The sequence below is a fragment of the Cimex lectularius genome, unplaced genomic scaffold (assembly GCF_000648675.2).
Source record: "Cimex lectularius strain Harlan isolate CLEC.00 unplaced genomic scaffold, Clec_2.1 scaffold87, whole genome shotgun sequence".
Taxonomy (NCBI): domain Eukaryota; kingdom Metazoa; phylum Arthropoda; class Insecta; order Hemiptera; family Cimicidae; genus Cimex; species Cimex lectularius.
In genome coordinates this window covers 517,480-540,108 of record NW_019392768.1, presented here as the reverse complement: position 1 = coordinate 540,108, position 22,629 = coordinate 517,480, and the positions used below count along the sequence as shown (strand labels likewise).

Sequence of the window (22,629 nt, the reverse complement as noted above, 5' to 3'; positions counted from 1 at the left end):
TCTTACCTGTAAATGTAGTGTTATTATGTTATGTAATTTGTTTTACATTATTGCAAACGATTTTTTAAACTTAATATGATAACTTATATAAACTATGGCCTTTGATTATATTTATATGTTTTTTATAATCTGCACCTTCTAGTTTGGATTGGACCAATTTTATTTAGTATATTTTAAATTTAAAGTTTTTGTTTATTCTTTTAGACTCCATGGCATTTTATCTTCCCTGCTATAATTGCATGATAGTGTCGTTTGTACAATCCTTATCAGTATGGTGTTCAGACGAAATGTACATTGCTTCCTACGGAATTTCAAATGAAAAAATACTCACCACGCCATAATTGTTACGATAATAGTGTTTTTATAGCTCGGAATCGGTTTTTGGGACGTTAAAAGGGTTTGATTCAGCGATAAAACGGCCACGTTATTCAGGTGGTTCGAGCATAGAGTCGGTGGGTTTTTCAGGCTCAGGTTAATCTCACGGGTCGCACCCCCAGAAAACGAGAAAAAAGAAGAGAAGAGGATCCGTCCCACTTTTACTTCGATTAAGCCCTCAGGACGTATATTTATTTAAGCGCAGCGCTGCGGTCTCTGAACAAATGAAGGCGGTTGGTTTTAATTACAAGAAGTTCAACTCCAATTTGTTTCTCTCTCTCTGTCTCTCTTCTGGACCGTACTTTTAACAACTTTCTTCTGACCGAAGGGATTTTTTTTTTAAAGTGTGGCTGATTTTCTCCCACGGAAGTTGTGAACTATCTACGAATTAGCGTGTTATAATCTGGTAGAATCGTGGAATTTAACCAAGGTCCAGATTAAACTAAGAGTGGCGGTTGAGGGTGAGGTAAAGACTACAGTGTGTGTGAAAATTAGTTAGTCAGAGAAAAACTGAAGAGAGGAGGGTGAAATGGATAAATAGCTAGGAGAGAAATAGAGAATGTTAGTCAGAGCGTATGACTGAAAGAGAAAGATTGATACACCGATAGGCATCGTCATTCTCGAAATGAATGGGGGAAAGTGAGAAATGAGTGAGTGTTAAAGTTAGATTGAAAGAAAGAGAAAGAAATAGTGAGTGAGAGAGAAAGCTAGAGTGAATGAGTGAGAGAAACAAAGGAATAGGGAGTGAGAAAGAGACCTAGAATGAGAGAGTGAGTGAAAGAATTACTGAGTGAAAGATCGATAGAGGTAGAAAAAAAGAGAAAGAGAGAGTGAGTAAATGAATTAGTGGGAGATAAAAAAATAGTAAGTGAGAAAAAGAGCCGGAGTGAGTGAATATATGAGAGAGAGCGAAAGAGAGAGAGAGAGAGAGAGAGAGAGAGAGAGAGAGAGAGGGTGAGTCAGTGAGAGAGTGAGAGAGAGAGGGTGAGTGAGTGAGAGAGAAAGAGAGAGAGGGTGAGTGAAAGAGAGAGAGAGAGAGAGAGAGAGAGAGAGCGACATGATAAATTAGATAAATAGAGAGTGAGATGGGAGAGAGAGAGAGAGAGAGTAGGTGAGTGAAAGAGAAAGAAACAGAAAGTGAGAAAGAGAGCAGTATTAAGTGAGTGAATGAATAAATGAGAGGGAGTGAGAGAGAGAGGGAGAGGGGGGTGAGTGTGAAAGAAATAGTAAGTGAGAAAGAGAGCCGAAGTGAGTGAATAAATGTGAGAGAATGTGAGTGAGAAAGAGAAAGAGGAAATGAGAGACATATAACAGATCGAGAGAGTGACAGAGAGGACTAATAAATATTGAACAAAATACGTTTACAAACTCTGTTTTTTGAAATTATATCACTCTCAACGTTACACGATTGTATTTGGCGTTTGAATTGATCCACTGTTTTGGATATTCCATCATAACTAGTAGAAAATCTTAGTGAAATAATCCATTTTGAAATACAAAAAAATTTACGTTATGTTTGATGGATTGGACGAAAGATTTGGTCAAGTAGAGAAAAGCTTAAATTTATTTATCGTTTGTGATGGAAGGGAACTGAAATGTATTTAGCTGGTCAAACACTCCAAGGGCCTAAATATTCCCGTTATCAGTTGAGTTAATGTAATATATTTTTTTACCCCTTGACATACCACTCGTGTCCCGTTGTTCTGTTACCGTCTAATGAATAATTTCTGGACCCGTGAAAGAGATATAACCGCCGTAATCAGCAGTGAAAGTGTTAATATTGCGTAAATTGGATATTGAGATGAGCTTTTTTTTTTTTTTTGAGCCTTCAACAGCGAAGGGGTGATCAATGTTATCATTGTCAGTATCGGAGCTCCACAGAGTTAAAATGAAATGCAAATACCTATAATTTGAATATTTGGAATATGGAAACTCGTATGACAAAAGCGAAATAAAACGGATCAAAGAAATATTTTATTTCAGTGTAAAAAAATTACCTTAATGCATTTAAACTAATAATACAAACTTTATAATTAGAAATTCCACTTATATTTAGTACTGATGTCTGTGCTTAATTCTGTTTCATTGGCCCATAAAATGCCGCAAAGTGCGAATTCCCAAGTTAACGTAGTCCGCAGGTTATACGGCTAGGCGGTTAAGCGTAAATGTTACCGATACGACAATAAATGGCCTTTCCTCTTTTCCCCTTAATGAAACAACAGAATTTATGTCTGTTAAGTTAACGGCTACCTTAAATTGAATCTCGCCCTCTTGAAACCAGTCCAATGTGTTGATTGTTCATTACTAAGGTTATGGATATTTATAAGCCCTTCATCAACCTTGTTGCAACATATTAGGCATACGGTATTGCTGATGGGAGAAGAAAATCTTACAGACAGTGCAAGATGGTTTGAAAAACGAAATAAATCGCTGCAAGGCAGAAACAAGATTGAGCACTACCACTCGCAGAGCACACAGAGGTTCTACGAACTTCTACAATGAAAACAAAGCTTGTCTGTCAGATAACAACAGTATGAATCCCAGTTCAAAATTAGTCATAACGAAAATAAGCATTTAACAAAGCTCCTCTCGAAGGACCGTTGAAACATGACCGAGCTTCACTGAAATCAAGGCTGGTCTATCCCTGTTCTCACTGGTTTTGCCTTCACATGTTTCCGCATAACGCCATCGTTGTTCCAACGCATACTTTAAAACGATCCGATCAACAGTCCAAGCCTTGCTTCTTTAGATTACTTTCTTATCCAAGAAATGATCCAATTCTGGATAGACTCGGGGTCGCTCGAACTTTCATGAGAGAAGTTCAGCTAGTGTACCGACTTCCCTTCGTCAGATAAGAACTAGTCTTCATCCTGCGGTCTAGCAATACACCTCGGAATTTTTAACAATTATATGAAATCATGCTAGTTCTGCATGTCCTATAAGTCCTGACTTCGCTTCTTCAGGCTATCTCCTGTCCAAGTAGTGACCATCATTCACACTGGACACGATATTACTCGAACTTTCACAAATTTAAGGGAATGTAGCGTGTACTGCTCTTACTCTTTCGTTATGTTCTTGTCTCTAGTCTACATCCAAACAATGACCTTCATGTTTGGTCAAAACGATCTCACTAGAACTTTCAGGAATTGGATGGATCTAGTTACTACACAACTTACCGTCCTGACTTCGCTTCTTCAGACTTGGTGGACACACCAAAACTTTTGCATTATCTAATTTAAAGAATCTAATTAAAAGTTTTGCATAACGTATAGTCCTGAGACAACCATCTTATCCAAGCAATGATCTTAAATCTTGGCAGACACGATCTCACTCCAACTTTCAGGAATGGGATGGAATTTAAATAGTTTTGTATAGCATATAGCCCTGACCTTGCTTTTTTAGACTACCATCTTATCCAAGCAATCCAAGCCTTCATCTTTCCTGCACATGATCTCAAGTTTTCAAATATTGGTTGGGATCTTGAAAGTTCTGCATTACTTATAGTCCCCACCTTGTTTTATCAGACTTATCATCTTATCTAAGCAATGGTCTTCATCATTGAAGATCACGATGTCATTTGAACTTTCAGAAAATCGATGGTCCGTAGTATACCAACTCTCTAGTGCTTACCTTGCTTATTCAGGTTATCATCATATCTAAACTATGCTATAGCTTATCGATGGCTGTACTGCATTTACCCTTTAGTCTTGGCCTTTCTTAATGAATCAATCAACTATTTATGAGCAAATAGCTTCTTCTTTTTCGATCATTTGGGTCTGCCTATCCTCGTTGTTTTGGTCTATCGGGCGTGTTTTGGTTTCTCGCATTCATCAATGTTTGGTTATTGTGTTTTTTCTTTAATCTATCCCGTTTGAAATGTCCGTCGTGCAGTGTCAAATGAGTGTGCCGTATTTTCTTTCTCTTAGGCTGTTTTTGATTTGATTAATTCTGGGAATTTTGTGTTATTCCTGTTTTATAGATATACGATTTTTTATCTAGTGGATTAGTGTTGTCTGAGTTTTGTCTCCTATGCCCAATTTTGTTCGATGTCTTATGTGAGCTTTTTATTTTTAATGGACAATGTAAAATAGATTGCCTAGTAGTTTGTCTCTTGCTCTATGCTTGGGAATGTGACCCATTTTATGCCTACTTTTACATGACTTAGTTAAACTGTTTACTAGTTTATTGTTTGGAGTAATCACAGCTCTTCACCCTCCAGAAGGAATCTCACGATTTATAAACTGTTCTATAAGAGAGAATTATTATTAGCTAACATTGAATATGAAGTAAGAATCGTCATTTTTCTAAACCTCCTATAGTACGATGTAGTCACCTGTGGTACAGCGGATCTGATGTTATTAATGTACTTTGGTGCATTAGTACTACAAGTGAAATTATACAAAAACAATATGTAATTTTAATCTCAGCTATGGTTTATTTGTACTCGCCTTAATGTTTTGCAGTAAAGGTAAAGGTTTGTCCTCTGCCAGCTTTAAGCAATACATTTAATCCTCCGAGGAAATTACTGCTTAGGATTTAAAGCAATGTAAATATTTAAGATAAAGAAATTCTCAGTTTCTTTATACCGGTAATTAGTGGAAGATTGGGCCTGGGGGGCCAAGGATTTCGGGTGGCGGGGTGACTAGTGCGCGCGCAGGGGGTCGATTCATACGTGTTTCCCTCTTCGGTAAAACGTTTTCTATTTTTTTTCTCGCGTAGATCCCTCGGCCATGTCAGCCCAGTCCTTCAAGTCCGATCGAGCTACGGGGACGTTTTCCCTTAAGTCCGGGTAACTTCGTCAAGTCCCCACCGTCGAGGGGTTCCTGTGCTCCCCCGCGATTGGAAGACTACTCGGGAGGGGGTTGGGAACCGTGGTCTCCGGATTAGTTGCCTCCTGCCGGCCATGGCCACATGTTCTCGGAGCTGTGCCGGGAGACCCTTCGTCGTGCTGTGGCCAGCGGCTACCTCGGATACATCATCTCACTCAGGGACCAACTTGCTCTTGACCAAGAAGAAGAGGAACAGGAGGAAGATCAAGGTACCTGCCAAAATTACCCGAACCTGGAGCCATTTGATTTTTTTTTTCGTACAATCACGTTTAACCTTAATTTAAGACAGTCCCAGCAAATAAATTAATCATAATTAACTCCCACCGAAGAGTGACGTAGTGTAAAAATAGCAGACCCGAGATCAAATCTAAAGGCGCACCAGGGATCATCAATTTCTATTGATAAAAAAAATAGCACTACTCTATTGATAAAGACACTGAATCTGTAACGAATCACAAAAAAGCAAAAAAACAAATATTAAAATTTGAAGAAAAATCGCCGATTATTGCTTTTCTTGTCCCCTTATTCCTCTCATCCTGAAAGATCACCGTTCAAAAATGGCCTCTAACAATTTTGACTAGTTATTATTCACTTTAACCCTTATATTTTACCGCTTTCATAAAACCAAAATCTTCCCCTGGACAATGTGTTGACTGAGGCACTATGGTAATCTTTAGAACCGTTGGACCGAAAACCGAAATGTCCTTATGTAAAGAACCTTTAGTCCCGAAACGCATATCAAATCGTTTCCTTTGTGTCCACGGCCTGTTCTCTCAAGCCTTTCCTAAAGGACCAAAGGACCTAATCCATAACCGGCATTGTTTACGTACTTGGAATTTATGCCGTCTACCCTGTCCGTACAGGGATCGGCAGAATCGACTTTCTAATTGATAATGACTATCATTATGTCTAATATTTTTTCTCCGTTTACAGGATTAATCGAAATCAAAATCTTTAATCAACTACAAGAAAAACATCTTTAGGTGCCTTAAAACATGTTTATATGACTTACGACCCTTAATCTTACATAAACTTATTTTTCTTTATCCGACGTTAATGATTATTTCAACAAGTCCTAATTAAGGCTTTCGATGAGAAAAGTACCCGTTAGAACGGCAATAAATTAGGCGTAGACGGTACATTCTCTTTCCTATGTTGGGATAACGTCCTAGATATACGAGGAGCTTGGTTCTGAAACCGGTGAGGGTGGGAAAGTCGTGCCAGTACAGGTTCGCTCTTTATTCCATGTTGTCTTCATTGTTATTCCTTTTTTTATAAATTCCGATACGAATCCGAAAACCCCTGTGGCTTGATTCTTTCCCGTAGGAGTGCGCGGTGGAAATAGTGACAGTTTGACAAAAGTTTCTAGTATAGTTCGCAAGAGAACAAGGTCATGGTTGGATTTTCCTCCAGTCTAAGTTTAACTTAGACAGTCAAGAAATATATATTTCTCGTTAAATGCACTTCTTCTAATAAACCTACATTAATATCTATGGATAATCGAGGTCTAACTAAATTCTAGTTATTTCATCTCTATTAATTCAAATTTTAGGTTTAGTTAAAATGAATTTGAATATAACACGCATAAACTATGAAAATAATAGAATAGAGCGTCCCTGCTTTATATTATTTAATAAAGCCCCCTGATCAAGTTTTGCAGGCCTTTTGAGTTTTACGAAGTTACGGAAACTGCAGTTCCGCGGTGGAGGACAACTGGGTCAATTACCCTGATTTATAATCTCAACCGTCGCAAAAGTCCCTTGTCGGTGAGAAGGGACTTCTTTAAAACAACTTTTAAATGTACATAAGTCTTGTGGAATAATCGCGAGTGTGTAGTTGTAATTCTAGATGTGGAAAAGGAATTGGGAAAATCGTTTTAACCGATAATGGAGACCATCGTGGGCGGGTATTTCTTAAATGTTCGTCTTTTAAAAGGATCTCCTCTTTTTCGAGGGTCCGTATAAAAGGGATAAATGCGGGAATTTGTTTAGGCCCGCCACTGACTTTTCCAAACCCGTGACAACCGCAATTGCGCCGGTTATGACATTTCTGTCAAGTCTCGTGTGCATTTCAAACAGGATTTAAGAAAAGTTAATTCGTTCCGCAAATTGTCAAAATTCCGCAAGTTTTCTTCAAAAAGCCGAATACCTCAAAAATTGACAATTTCTGGCCCGCCTGACCAGTTTTTGATCTATTATCTCTCAAATGCTCTCTCTAGTAGTAGTCGAAATGAGCAAAGTATATGTACGAAATTTAATATTTTTTGTTTTTATCCCTTTTAAAACATTTTTGACCATTCTGTTTAATATGTTGTCCGTAATTATTAAATTCCCATTATACATATAAATAATACTAAAAAATGAAGATAACATTTCTCACCTACATTTAAAAATAGTTATTCGGAGATCGTGAGATGCGGTCTGGTGTGACGTAGTTTTTAGAAATACACTTTCATTCGCAAGAGAGATTTGTAGACATCTACTAAAAAAATATTAGCTTCGAATAATGCAAACCTAAAAATCTCATTTTCTCGCAAAATTATCTAAAAAGGGCAACCGCAAGAGAACTATGAGGACACCTACTGCAAAAAAATCGCCTTTCCACCAAATTATCCTTTTATCATTATTATATTATTTGTGTATTTGTTTATAATTAGTTCAATCGATTGGGATTAGATTCGAATAGAGTATACCTAAAAATCTCATTTTCTCTCAGAATTATCTAAAACGGGCTACCGCAAGAGAAACTTGTAGACATCTACTGAAAAAAAAAGATTAGATTCGAATAATGCAAACCTAAAAATCTCATTTTCTCTCAGAATTATCTAAAAAGGGCTACCGCAAGAGAAACTTGTAGACATCTACTGAAAAAAAAGATTAGCTTCGAATAATGCAAACCTAAAAATCTCATTTTCTCGCAGAATTATCTAAAAAGGGCAACCGCAAGAGAACTATGAGGACACCTACTGCAAAAAAATTATCGTGCCAACGTTTCGATCTTTATGGATAACATCTTCAGGGCTGGAAGTTTTTGTTTTCTGCGTAATTGTGTCATTCTTGTGTATCATCATTGTGTATCAGGAGAGTGCCCATTTAAAAATAGGTTATGTTTTAAATAATCTCCATCTTTTTTTCTTTTTTTTGAGGGTTCGCAACAGCAGAGGTCGTATAAACTCTCAGGGTGCCGATGTTTTTGAAAAAAAAAAAAAAAAAAAAAAAAAAAAAAAAAAAAAAAAAAAAAAAAAAAAAAAAAAAAACATTTGTAAGTATGTCGGGTTCCAATGCAGGGCTCCTAGATTCGAACCCGGGACCTTTACCTTACAGTGATGAGGGCCGTGTCAACGCCTAAACCGTTACGGCCAATGACGCCCCCCTTCAAGTTACTATTCTTCCAGAAATAGCCTGTATTCGTCATTTAATATTATCCAAAAAATGTTAACTTTTTGAGTCATGAAGATTTATTTGAGGGAATAATGAAAAATGGGGTTATTTTCTTATTTGAATAGAAAAAGGTTACAGGTATTTTCATATATATTTCAAACAATTTCTGGCCTGCGAAGTTTCGTTATCCATCATATGCTGTTTCTTTAATCATGAATATTTTTATAAAGGAATAATGAAGAATCAGGTTCCATTTTCGCATCTATATTGTGAAACAGATTACTAATTTTTTACTATTTCTGACCTGTCTATATTCATAATTTTATTTGTCATCCTACAAATCCTAATATTTCCGATCATGAAGATTTTTATAAAAGACTAATGAAGTACGTAAGTAGCAAGTAACAGATTCTTTTTTAGGTCTGAATTGTAAAATATATCGTAGATATCATATATTTTAAACTATTCATGACCTGTCGGTATTCATTGAATATGCTATCCATCACATGCACGTTATTTATGTAGGAATAATTGAAAATAAAGATCATGTTTCAAAAATAGATTGAATTTTAAATTATTTCTGGCCTGCTTATCAGTATTCGTTATTTGATCTACTAAGTATCACATGCTCTTTCTTTAATCATAAATATTTTTGTGAAGGAATAATAAACATTAAAGTTCTCGTATAAATTGTAATAAAGACGTCATTTTGAACTAATTTTGGCCTGTCTATATTCTTTATTTATTCGTTTGTCTATTAAATGCGCATTATTTTCGTCTTGACATTTTCTCGAAGGTATAATGAAGGTCCAGTTATTTTTTCTTACCGGCCTGTATTCTTTTGTAATATGTTCTGTCAAATGCAAACCTGTAGTCATGATGTTTTTTATGAATAAGAAGAATTGGGTTCGTTTTCTTATTTTCATTGAATATAACTTATACTTATTTTCTTATGTTTGACACTATTTCTGACATGTGTATATTCCTAATTTTATATGTTGTCTTTCAAATGCTAACCTTTCAAATCGCTTAGATTCCCATGAAAGAATAATGAAGTGCGAGATTCTTTTTCTCGTCTGAATTGAAACGTAGATCGTACATAATTTCATCAGAACATAGATAATTTCGAACTGTTGTTGGCCTGTCGGTATTCATTTAATATGTTATCATCACATGCACCTTATTTTAGTCATTAATATTATTATGTTGGAATAATGAAAATGAAGACCATATTTCAAAAATAGATTACATTTTAAATTATTTTTGGCCTGCCTATCTGTATTCGTTATTTGATCTACTAGGTATGCTCTTTCGTTAATCATAAATATTTTTGTGGAAGAATAATGAAGAATGAAGTTCAAATTTGGAGTATAAATTGTAAAAAGATGTCATTTTCGTTGTCAATATTCTTATGAAGATCATGTTTCTCATCTAAGTTGAAAACATTATATTTTCTTATTTTAAAATATTTCTTGCCTGTTTATATGCTTTATTTATTCTGTTATCCATCAAAAGAGCAAATTTTCGTCATGAATATTCTTATGAAGATATAATGAAAAATGAAGATCATGTTTCTCATCTAAGTTGAAAAGATTATATTTTCTTCTATTTTAAAATATTTCTTACCTGTTTATATGCTTTATTTATTCTGTTATCCATCACAAGGGCTATATTTTCGTCCTCAATATTTTTATAAAGATGTATTGATGAATGAAGATCATGTTTATCCTCTAAGTTGAAAAGGTTATGTTTTCTTCTATTTTTAAATATTTCTTACCTGTTTATATGCATTATTTATTCTATTATCCGTCAGAAGGGCTATATTTTCGTCGTCAATATTTTATAAAGATGTATTGAAGAATGAAGATCATGTTTCTCATCTAAGTTGAAAAGATTATGTTTTCTTCTATTTTAAAATATTTCTTGCCTGTTTATATGCTTTATTTATTCTATTATCCGACAGATGGGCTGTATTTTAGTCGTGAATATTTTTATGAAGGTATAATGAGTGAGGATTGTTTCTCATCTTATGGAAAAATAGGTTACATTTTTATATATTTTAAACTGTTTCCGACGTGTTTGTATTTGTTTTTACTTTAGTTATTATATATACATTGGCAATGTGATGGATACTAATGAAATTTTTGTGAAGGGATAATGAAGGTCAGTATCGAGTTTCCGTATGATTTAAAAGATAGGTTGAATTTTAGTAAAAATCTGTCGAAAGACTGGAAAATGATTGGCTTTTTTTTTACAATTTACGATCAACCAAATGAGTTGTTTTTTCTTACTATATGCTATTTTGAAGAATATGGTTCAGGTTTCTGCGTACGTTTTTTTAATGGCCTTATAATCGATGCATATTAGCCAAGGAGACTATTATTATGTGTATTCATATGGCGTGGGAGTGGGGTTTATCGTGAAAAAAGGCCAGAGGGGATTGTGGGAATCGAACCCCTGACCGCGAGGTCTATGAGCCGAAAGTCTCAAGCCTTCATTTAAAAATAGATTGCACATAGATTTGAAAATACTTCAAAGTTGATATTTTAATACAAGTTAGCATGTATATTTACGTTTATATTTTTTTTTTCTCTTGGGTTATCATAAAACTATTATTTACCAGGATATTATTGTATATTCACTGTTTTAAATAAAGTAATTTTTTAATCATTGGCCAAGAAATCAAGTTGTTAATTGGCAATAAGATGCTTTTAGAATTTAAATAATTCATCATCAGATATGGAACTTAACTTAAGATTCTTTGGGACTCCATGAAAAGTGATATATTTAATTTAGATGGAATCTAGTTCAAGATATTTCTGTTTTTATACAAAAAAGGGAAAAAAGTTTCAGACCAGATACTATTAGCTACAAAGCAGCTGTTTGAATTAATCCTCCATTGGTTGACAGTGCTAGTCTCTGAAAACGAAGGAACGCGGCAGTACGTCAGGTAATATTGACCAAACAACACCTAACAAGCTTTGCGAGACCATTTACAAATTGGGAATCCGAGAAGGGTCGGATTTTTTAAGACAGTCAGGCGATTAAAGTTAATATTTCCCCAATCCCCTTGTTGAAGGGAAAGTGGAACGAGTTTGTGTTTGCGACGAGGGAAGAAGGATAATGGGAGCTAACTGGATTTGCAAAAGGTTAATGCGTTTGAAACCCCTGCAGAACAGGGGATCCCCTCGCCCTTGGATGCCTCTCAAAAAGTTTCGGGACGTCCGTTCTTGAAAACTATCCCAAGTCGGATTTCGTAAAGGTAATTTATCAAGACGAGGTGGTTCAAAGTGCCCCCGGAGGTACGGATTGTCGAAAAGCCTCCTGAGCCTACAACTCTACTCTAACTATGAAAAACCGCCCTATGATCATAAAAAAAAGTAACTAGACGTAAGCAGAAAGAAGGGCCTAATCATTAACTTCTCTGGGGAGTTGAACTTCGTTTCTTGAAACATACTGAAGATGATTTACACTGTTTTTCTTAAAAAGAATACTACTTCGTTTTCCTATTTTACACAGAATGGCGTTTATCATGTCTTTATAAGGATTTCACAAATTATTCCTATGTACAGATAGAAAAATACTTTCAGAAGAAATCGGTTTTTAATGACAATTAACTCGTATATGGAAAATGTTCAAGCATATATGTCATAGGAACTAAGAAACTACCATAATTAATTAATTATTCAAACTCGTGAGATGCGGTCTGGTGTGATGTAGGTTTCAGAAAAACATTTTCTTTATCGTGCCAACTTTTCGATCTTGATGAACATGATATGTTTTTTTATATTCAATCAAAGTATTTCTACTCCCTCAAAGAGTTTGTCTTCTGTGTAATTGTGCCATTATTGCGTGTCGTGTTGAGAGTGCCAGTGTATAAACATAAAACAGCAATATCTCACTGGCACTGAACATAAAAAATATATTTTGCATTGTATAAATTCACTTTTTTCCACATCCTACATGTATTTGTTAAATTTAAACAATGTTTGTAATCCCAGGCTCTGAAGATGATCTCAATAAAGATCGAAACGTTGGCGCGATAAGGAAAATGTTTTTCTGAAACCTGCATCACACCAGACCGCATCTCACGAATAATTATCGACTAACGTTCACTACTCACCACACGTTATTAATTAAGTATTAATTTTCCTGTCAGACAATTATCGTTTAGATATTGTGTTCTCGTTGAATAGTTCCAAATGACCTGACAAACAGAATCAGCTATGATAGCAGACCAAAGAAAATCAATTATCAACAGTTAATTTACCACCGTAACCGTTTTTCGCATAGATTAGTCATAGATTATTGAGAGTAAACATGTTGGTACATGATTTTGGAGTTTACAATTTGGATTTTATTTTTGTTTTTCAAGAGAGCCAGATTATTTAATGTTGATATCAAAGCAAGCGATATCACGATTCAACCAAATTGAAAGTGCAAACATTCATCCCTATTAGCCCAGGACCTTTCGAAAACATTTACACAGGGATCTTAGTAATATTTGTGTTAACATTCCTGGCAGATTTGAGCCCGGGGAAATATCAATAAAACCCTTTCCCAGACTCATGTCATGAAGTGAAACGTTTCTTAATTAAACCTGCACTGTCATGATGACTATTGCTTCGCGTTTTTTCCTATTTAAACTAACGTCTCTTTCATTACGCCCAAAGAGCTTAAATTATTTTCCGGGGGGATTTTTTTTCAATCATATCCATCGTTATAAATGATCTTTCTCGGAAGAAATATTTAAACAGGAAATGTGCTAAGATCAGAGGGTTTTGAAAAGCACATCCTAATATACACTATTTTGGCTTTGAAAACTTACAATGTTTAAAGCCTGGTAAAGTAATATGAAAAAGGCTTAAACTCATATTTCTTCCACAAAAATAAATATAAATTGTGGTTAATTTATGTAACAGTAAAGAAAAAGAAGCTCGGTAAATTGTAGTATCCTTAAAATGAAATAACAGGTTAAACAATAAACATTGAGTCTCCTATTAAAACTAGTCTCCAAAAACATAAAACAAGATATCTATTAAATAATATGTACAATAACAGCCCTGTTTCCCCAAAGATTACTTCTTGCCATGATAAAGCCCGATTCTCAATTCCTACTCACTCTCTATAAGGAGCCAAGGACTGACAACTTCAATATGTGGGGCTCATCTACTATATCTACTTGATGGACACATACTATTATAATTATTGTCATTATTGTGATTAACTCTGTCTCTCTGTCGTTCTTGTTCTCTCTCACTTACACTGTCAATTTCTCTTTCTCCCATATCTGTCCCTCCTAATCTCGTTGACTGTAAGAGCGGTTAGTAATTGACAAAATTACGCGACTCTAAATAAAATCATATTTTATTTTCTTTCATAGTTTTTTATTATGGATAATTTGTACTTGAACCTATACACAATGTAATTAACAAAAAATAAATTATTATGGAATGAGGTAATACTGTAGAATCAGAAACGTGAAGCTCATTGTAAATTATTGATCTAGAAAAATCTTCATTAATTCATTCAAATTCATTAAAGCGAATTTGGATACTTTCGTACTTATTCAGTTTTCAATCCACTCCATAATTATCTCTCTTTTCACTCCTCTTCCCGTTTTCTTCATAAAGTTCTGCCTCCCGTGTTCCTGCTTATTAAAGAACCTACTTCCTTACCCTATAAGCTCATCTAACTCGTGACATGGTTTTTATGTTTCCATAGAACCATAATTGTTTTATGATGATCCATCTTCCAAAGGCCTCGTCTATTTCCATTATTTTCCTTCTACATTTCTTCATTCCATATTCATTAAGTGTTTATAATGCGTTTTCTCCAAGTCATCTCAACAACCCCAATTCTTGAAAATATTCTGCTAATCGGTTTTTTTCTCGGGGTGACTGCTATAGCCTCTGGTATTATTTTATGTCTTTTTAACCCATTATTACGTATTCGACATAAAGTACGTAATAGAATTTACACATTCATCGTATTACAAATAATACCCTCTAAAAGTAACGCAAAGGTTTTACATAAACTGCAATAGGGAGGCAGGCAAGGTGCAACCTCTTCGACCATTCACGCCAATAAATACATTCATTCATCAGGGCATAACCTTTCAAAACTTACAATTATAAGTTAGCCACCGAACTTTTAATATTAATCTGTGAATCAATCGCCTGTCCATTGATAACAATAACTGGATCGACCTGTCTACATTCCGACACAGATCAGTCTGCACTCACATATACTTAACCATTCACGCTTATGCATACATTCACACATGGGGGTTGTGGGTGGTTTTGATATTAGGACCTTATCAGATTACAAATGTATATTAACTTAAACTACTTACGCGGGCTTGTAGCTGACTCGCCTACACACACTCAACAATTCTCTTTCAACGTTCATACCCTGATAAAAGGCACATATGCAACTAAAAACTTGTATTAACTCAGGTATTCAAATAATTTATCTCTGCAAAAACTATTATGGGTTAATATTTTTTTGTCGGTGGATATGCTAGTCGTCCAAGTTTCCGCTGCTTGCCTTTCGACATCTGGTCCACAGTCCTCCTCGACAACCTAGAGCTTAAATTATTAGAAATTTTCAACGCCTCGCAATCTTAATATAAATATCCATACCTCATTCTTTATTCTGTTGGTTTAATTATTTTTTCCAACATGAAGCAATCTTGCGCTACGACTTCTAGATCGGCTGCGAGAAAGACCTCCAAAGGACCCGTAATGACCTGACTGATATTATTTCATAGTCGGGCCTTGTTGTAGCTGACGGATAGCTGAAATCAAGTTATCGCTTATTGTCACAGAAACTGTTTAAAATCAATGAAAAATACGATTAAAACGATAAATTGTATAGTAAATTTAACACAGAAATAATTATCTCGCATTTTTTTAATAACATTGTTGACAATTATAATATATTTTCATTAAGAAAAGTCTTCAAGTTTAATAGAAACCACATTTGATGAATAAAAACCAAAATCAATATCAATAATAGACCAAATTTGACCCAACTTGACTTCAGAATCTTTCGACCATCTTTTACACAAAAAATTCTAGTTTGGAAATTACACATTAGTACATTCGATCGTTATCCTTCATAAAAACCTCCACGACTGAAATAATCCGGATTTGATGGATAACGGATTAAATAAGGAGTAAGGCGAACAAGAAATTCTTCGAAATGTATGAAAATTACAATTGAAAAAATTATTATATCGAAATATAAATATAAATTAATAATTAAAATGCTCGCTTTTCGATTTCTCTTTACTAAAAGATTTATCTACCCTTTTTGATCAAATTTAGATAGAAACATGAACACCTTCTACGTTGTTCCTTCCCCGTCGGGTATTCATTGAGGTATCTTCGTATTAATTTCCATTGCTTTTTCCAATACATTATTGTTCAAATTCAACCTTCCCTAAGTATTGTGTTTCTCATTTTCCGAAGCGATAATTGAGTTGTTTTTATTATTACAATTAATTAAGGTTTTTAGTCGAGATAAAAAGTCAATGGCACAAGCGGGATTCGAACTCACGATCTTCGGCTAGATACGCCGCTGCTCTACCACTTGAGCTATCGTGACCTCGATCCACTCGGACAACAACCTCCTATCTCAACCCCACCTTTTGCGTTTTCCCTCCTTTTTGCCATTTTTCAAATGTGTAATCGGATTGGATTCTCGGCGACAATTGAAATGGCCACGGAGAGCTTTAGTGAAGTATACTTCATTTAATTCACTAATTTCGTGGTCCGCTTGACCAAGTAACATATTACAATTAATTAAGATTTTTAGTCGAGATAAAAAAGTCAGTGGCACGAGCGGGATTCGAACCCACGATCTTCGGCTAGATACGCCGCTGCTCTAACCACTTGAGCTGCCGTGACTCGATCCACTCGGACACCAACTCCCATCCCAACCTAAAACTTTCGAATTTTCCCTCCTTTTTGCCATTTTTCCGAGATGATCGAAGATTTTTCATTTCAACTAAAACCTTACATAAAAATCTTAATTAATTGGAAGAAGTAATTTGATCAATAGATAATCACTAAATATAACGGATTTGCATTTACAGTTGTAACTCATGATAATATTGAATAAAGTACATTTTCATTTCATTAAAGCATTTCAGGGATTGAATGTACTTGCTGGAGTGAAATTTGGTAAATTTTTCTTTGTTTAGGAATTCATTATTTCATGCTTGATAATGTTGTTTTTTCATGTTGATTTTTTCAAGGTTTATTAAAACTATTTTCACTTTGAAAACAAATAGAGTAACGTTCTGAAAAAGACAGATTTGACAGACGACAACCAGGCTTAATCGCAAACAATCCACTGTAATGACAGTTTCTTGAGATGCCGCATTCATCAACCGGATGAAATTGAACCGGCCGTTATTTCCGTTCGTAATTTGCTCTCCAATTGCAAAACAATTCATTTGGAAGAATAGTGACTTGGGATGAATGGTCTGGTTATATCAAACAATACAGTTGAGCAGGAAAGCCAGACGATCCTCCATTAACCACTTCTAAGTCTGTGCTCCCCCCAAAGACCACCTTACGCGTATCCGGTGGATTATTTAACCATCAAGTGCCACCTGAGAAGGTGAAGGCTATTCATTTATCCAATTAGACCAGCTACATATGCCAAAGAAACATAATATTCAATGGTTAATTAATCATGACTACTACTATCCCTCTGTACATTGAATAATCAAGTTTTAAAATACGGATATTAATCAGAAAATTGAAATGCATCAAGGGGGATTATTTTTTCCATATACTTTTTTAAATTAAATTATTTTATTTGTACCTCACACATATTGTTGTTGATGTTACAAATGTGATAACGACACTTTTCATATGGTCGCAGCACTAACAAGTTCCACAGCTGCACTCGGAAGGCATATGCCATATGAAACCAACCAATGCTGGGCACTCAGCGTAAAGGATTTAGGGACAAGGAGGTCTCGAGGGCATCGTCCATTAAGGTGACGTGACGGTACCAGCAGATGGATCGAGAGATTGATTTGAAACTTTTGAAATCGGGAAAGGATCAGTTCAGTTCGTTGGCAAAAGGAATATAGGTGGATAGTGAAGTTAGTGATGTGGCAGTGAGCCTTGATGGATATTTGAAGAATTGTGATTGGAAGTACGCTGGATGGCGTGGCAGAACCCCACAGTTACAATAAGTATTTCCAAAGTAGAAGTAACTATTGTATGATGAACCCGACGTACTTAAAATGGGCTTTTTTTCAAAACCGGCACCCCGAGGGTTCATATAACTCGTTAAAAAAAAGTCTTGTGTAAGGTTTGTTTAGTGTTGACGGTCAAGGCGGATTTCGGTCCTAGAAGCCTTCGTAGTCCAAGTCTTCTGTTAACTTGTCTCTTAAATCTTGTGTGAGGATTTCACGTCAGTGTGCTGTCTAGGTATATTCGTAATTATTTGACGAATGGAAGGCAGTATCTCTTCGTTGTTGGTGTACAACGGTAAGACTTTTATTTCAGGTGAACTAATTTATAGCTAGCCTATACAAATCTGTAATCAGTGATCAAACAATTGAATTTAAAATTCTCTGGGCACGGGAATACCGCGGGCAGTGTGCTCGGACCTATCCTCTATATGCTTTATTGCAGATGTTCCCATTACACCTACAATCCTTATTTCATCTTTTGCCAATGACACAGCTGTACTATCCTTTAACCCCTATCCTGTGGTTGCTTCGAAAGATCTGCAGAGATTACATTAGAAGATTCGTTTAGCGTCAACTTGGGCACCATCAGACACACATGAAATCAACACAAACGACTGAAAAGACAAGACCTAAAAAGATGCTAGGACTATAGAACGACAATCCAAGCTGTCGACGAAAAACAAGCTTACAATCTACAAACTGTTACTACAACCGATTTGATTATAATATTATAAATCGTACTGTGGGGTACTACTAAACCTTCCAATATCCTTTCAGTCTAAAGTCCTCAGATTAATTATTAATGCTCCGTATTTTGAATGCTTTCGAATTTTGAAAAATGGCAGAAAGGAAGGAAAATTCGAAAGGTTGTAGGTTGAGATGGGGAAGTGGTGTCCGAGTGGATCGAAGCCACGAGAGCTCAAGTGGTTAGAGCAGTGGCGTATTGAGCCGAAGATCGTGGGTTCGAATCCCGCTCATGACACTAACTTTTTCATTTCAACCAAAACCTTACATAAAAAGATTAATTAATTGAAAGAAGTAATTTGGTCAATATAACAATAAATATAATGGATTTAATAAGTAAAACGGCTCCAATATAACCCCCACAACCATAAAATCTGATTTATCCAAAAATTAATTACCCAAAAATTTACCAAGTTCCACGATCAACTCTCCCATCACCACAATAGTCTCGCCCAAACTTTGCCCAACCGAACTTATCCCTACAATCTCATAAGGCGTGTTAAGAGGAAGTGGTACCGCAATTACTTTCTGCGGAAGTGAACTTTATTTAATAATTACAATTAATTAAGGTTTTTAGTTGAGATGAAAAAAATTCGAACCCACGATCTTCGGCTAGATACGCCGCTGCTCTACCACTTGAGCTATCGTGACCTCGATCCACTCGGACATCAACTTCCTAACTCAACCCCACCTTATGAGTTTTTCCTCCTTTTTGCCATTTTTCAAATGTCGTGTAAACGGATTGGATTGGAAATGAAATGGCCACGGAGAGCTTTAGTGAAGTGTACTTCATTTTAATCATTAAATTCACTAATTTCGTGGTCCGCTTGACCAATTAAAATATTACAATTAATTAAGGTTTTTAGTTGAGATGAAAAATTTGGCCCTTTGAAAAATGGCAAAAAGGAGGGAAAATTCAAAAAGGTGCGGTTGATATGGGAAATTGGTGTCCGAGTGGATCGAAGTCATGATAGCTCAAGTGGTAGGGCAGCGGCTTATTTAGCCGAAGGTCTTGGGTTCGCATCCCGCTCGTGACCCTGATTTTTTTATCTCAACCTAAACCTTACAAAGAAAGAATAATTAATTGAAAGTACACATTATTGTTCACTCAGTCATGTCCACCACTTTTTGAACGAATTTTAAATAAGCTCAAGGGCTTCTCGGTTGCTGGAGATATATAAGTTAAAAAGAAAAACTATTTTGAAACAATTTTCAATTTTTTCTCTTTTTTTTATTCGATAAATTGTGATTAGAAGGTTTCATTGGTTTTAATTTTATCGAAACGGGTTTCATTGATTTTAATTTTATCGAAAGGGTTTCGATTCTTTTTTGTCGGAAATGACCTTTTCTAGATAGGACTTGAAAGACCTGTGCCTTGTGCCCCTTCCTCTATTGTCTGAGTTGCAACAAAGCCGTTTCGTTTAAGGCTTCCTTGTTTCTCTTTATTAAACCCCATTCGGATCATCTGGAGTTTTAATATTAATCTATAATTGTACCCTTCCTCCCAAAACCCTGTCGCCCTTTGAGAGTCTGTTTCAAAAAGCCCGTTTAACGGCTGTATTACATTTTCAAAAGGACACTTTGTTGACACCGACTAACGAATCCGGTGAAAATTTAATTAGTTTCTATTTTTGAAAATGGACGCTTTTTCTTGAAATTCTACCTTAATTTTTACCCAAGGAAGCATCTTAAACAATGATACATTAAAATTGAGAAACATCTGGGCAAATGTAGTTTTCTTGCCTTTATTCATAACTAAATTTTACATAAATATGTATATCTTAACAATATCTAATTATCTTGAATAATAAATGTATTTACTGGAATTACTTTAATAGTCACTATTAAATAATAATTATTTAAAATGTAGTAATAAAGGTGGGATACACTAACCTTTTACCATTCATAGTCTTACAAATTAGTCTTGAATTTCCTGTAGATAAGTTTACGGTGTACGTTAATCTATTTAACGTATATATATAGCTAAACTATAGTCATTCCTAACTAGTAAGATGGATGACTCGAGTAGTCCAGTGGTAGATTTCTTTTAACATGCACTGTTTAGTATGATGAGGTGTTTGGTTATCTATTGAACATAATTATAACTCGGGCAACTTCTGGGATGTTCAGATCCTGAAGTGACATCTTGTTACGAAAATAGTGGCGTTATGAATTGTATAACAGATTTTTTTAGTGTGGTAGATGCAGCTCCCTAAGAATCTGCCAGGATTTCATCCAAATTGGATTGGGCTTCGACATCCACGACTTTTTGTACTACAACTGACGTGACGAAGTACAAGAATCATGACTCATCAGGGCTGTTATAGATCTATCTAGTGACAAACCTTATATTAAATATTTTGTACAGCCCACGCAAGTTAAGGCGTATATCAAGGTTTCAAGGCCTGTTGGGCATGGGTGTTTTGGTTCCCATTTTTTCGTCTTATAGTGAAAAGTTTTGACTTCTGATGTATTCATTATCAAGCACACGGCGTAGATATAGCGTTTTGGATATGCTGGAAATCTAGGTAAAGTAACTTGTAGTATGTTCTTTTACGCTACTGTTCCTCAAGAATCATCTATTTCACTACTGATTTTCTCCTTCACCTCGAAATCGTGGACATCGTGGACATCGTGGACAACATGACTATACATAGTTCTTCCAATATCGGCTATTGTGAAATATCTAACTTCAGGCTTTTTTCTCCAGAAGCTTCATAGTAACTCAAATATGTTTGCTATATTGAGCTTTCCTCTTTCCATGAGTAGAAACATTATCTTTGCCTTACACAGTGTAAGCGGACGACGGCGCGGCGGCCGAATTATCTCTTGATCTTCGCTTGTTTTTCTCTAAGTGACAAGAGATTAGCGCGTCGCTACTTATTCTTGTGTAGGGGAAGGTAAGGTTCCAGAATTCAATAAACCAGAGACAGTATTCAGTAACATTTATTGTACACAAGTCTTTCTCTTAATCTTAAAAACCTCGGAATCTTACTTAATCTGCAAGTCAGCCACAACTCTAAATCTGGGATGAGTCTATCAACAAAGGGACTTACCCCAAACGATGCTCGCCACGATCAGTGTCCACAGCATCTCTTCCCTCGACCTCTGACTTGGCTCGATGGTCGCAACGGCTGGTCCTCGCTGGCTCTGGCTGGCTGAGTCCTCTTGATGAATCCCAGACGGAGTGTGGCTGCTTCTCTCCCGGTCCTCGGTCTTGGCTCACTGGGGTAAGTCTTGCAGCTTGACTGTTGACTGTCTGCCTGTCTGCTTTTCCAGTCATCCCATTTATACCGGGTCTCTCCCGGGGTAGGGGCGGAGAGGAAACTCAAAAGTCGGGGGGAGATCTCACGCCGCAGCGGGGCCGAAAAAGACGGCGGTCTAGCACAGCGTTGACGTATTCCCAATTTACGATGTACCCCTTTCTTACCTAGCTGTCTACCTGGGTAACCATGTCTAAGCTATATTTGCCAGATGTGTCACGTCGTTCCCATCTGGGCGGTGCCCCTTCAAAGGAAACCTTTCCTCGTTTAACTATTCTGTTCTTATTTTACAATTTAACTTATTGCTAAGACGGGGGCCGGCTTACAACAGTATATGAACATAGATATACTTTTTGATAGAACGTTCATCACCTCCTGGCTATCCTCTGCCACTCATGTCATTGGTCCATTAGACATATAAGTTTTTGCTGACTGTTGCAGCAGATTTTTTTAAGTTTAGACTGCCAGGCGTTCATCGACTGACTTTGTCCTGGGGTATTTGTCCATCGGGTATGGAGTATTGCCTATTTTGGCAGTTTGAAATTACACAGAAGGTTTGTCAAGTATACAATTCATGTGGTACATTTTTGCCCTGTATTTTCTGGAACCCAAGACAAAATACCGTTTCTTTTTTTCCTCATGAACCTTTATAGTCCCATACTCTACGTGAGTACAGCTTGGCTATAGAAGTAACTATGTTCTTGCCTTTTAATCTACGTAAACCAGCGCGCACTTGCCTCGGTTTTTGCAGTCGAAATTTTTACTTTAATAACCGTGAATTTCCCAGGGTCCGGTTTGGTTTTTGAGCTGTTCGTGTA

The 22,629-nt window shown here is 36.0% G+C and overlaps 1 protein-coding gene across 21 annotated transcripts in view; it reads left to right on the top strand.

Annotated features, from left to right (window-relative positions):
* LOC106667768 (ensconsin-like) overlaps positions 1-22,629 on the top strand; it is a 296,020-nt gene that overhangs the window by 207,067 nt on the left and 66,324 nt on the right. For 3 of the 21 annotated variants that reach the window (XM_014395927.1, XM_014395921.1, XM_014395916.1), the window contains exon 1: positions 5,272-5,413. The exons of the other annotated variants lie outside the window; for them this stretch is intronic. In XM_014395927.1, the coding sequence (XP_014251413.1) occupies positions 5,287-5,413 (127 nt within the window). In that variant the 5' untranslated portion in view covers positions 5,272-5,286. Of the gene's footprint in view, positions 1-5,271; positions 5,414-22,629 lie in introns of those variants that run through there. 21 annotated transcript variants of the gene reach the window in all.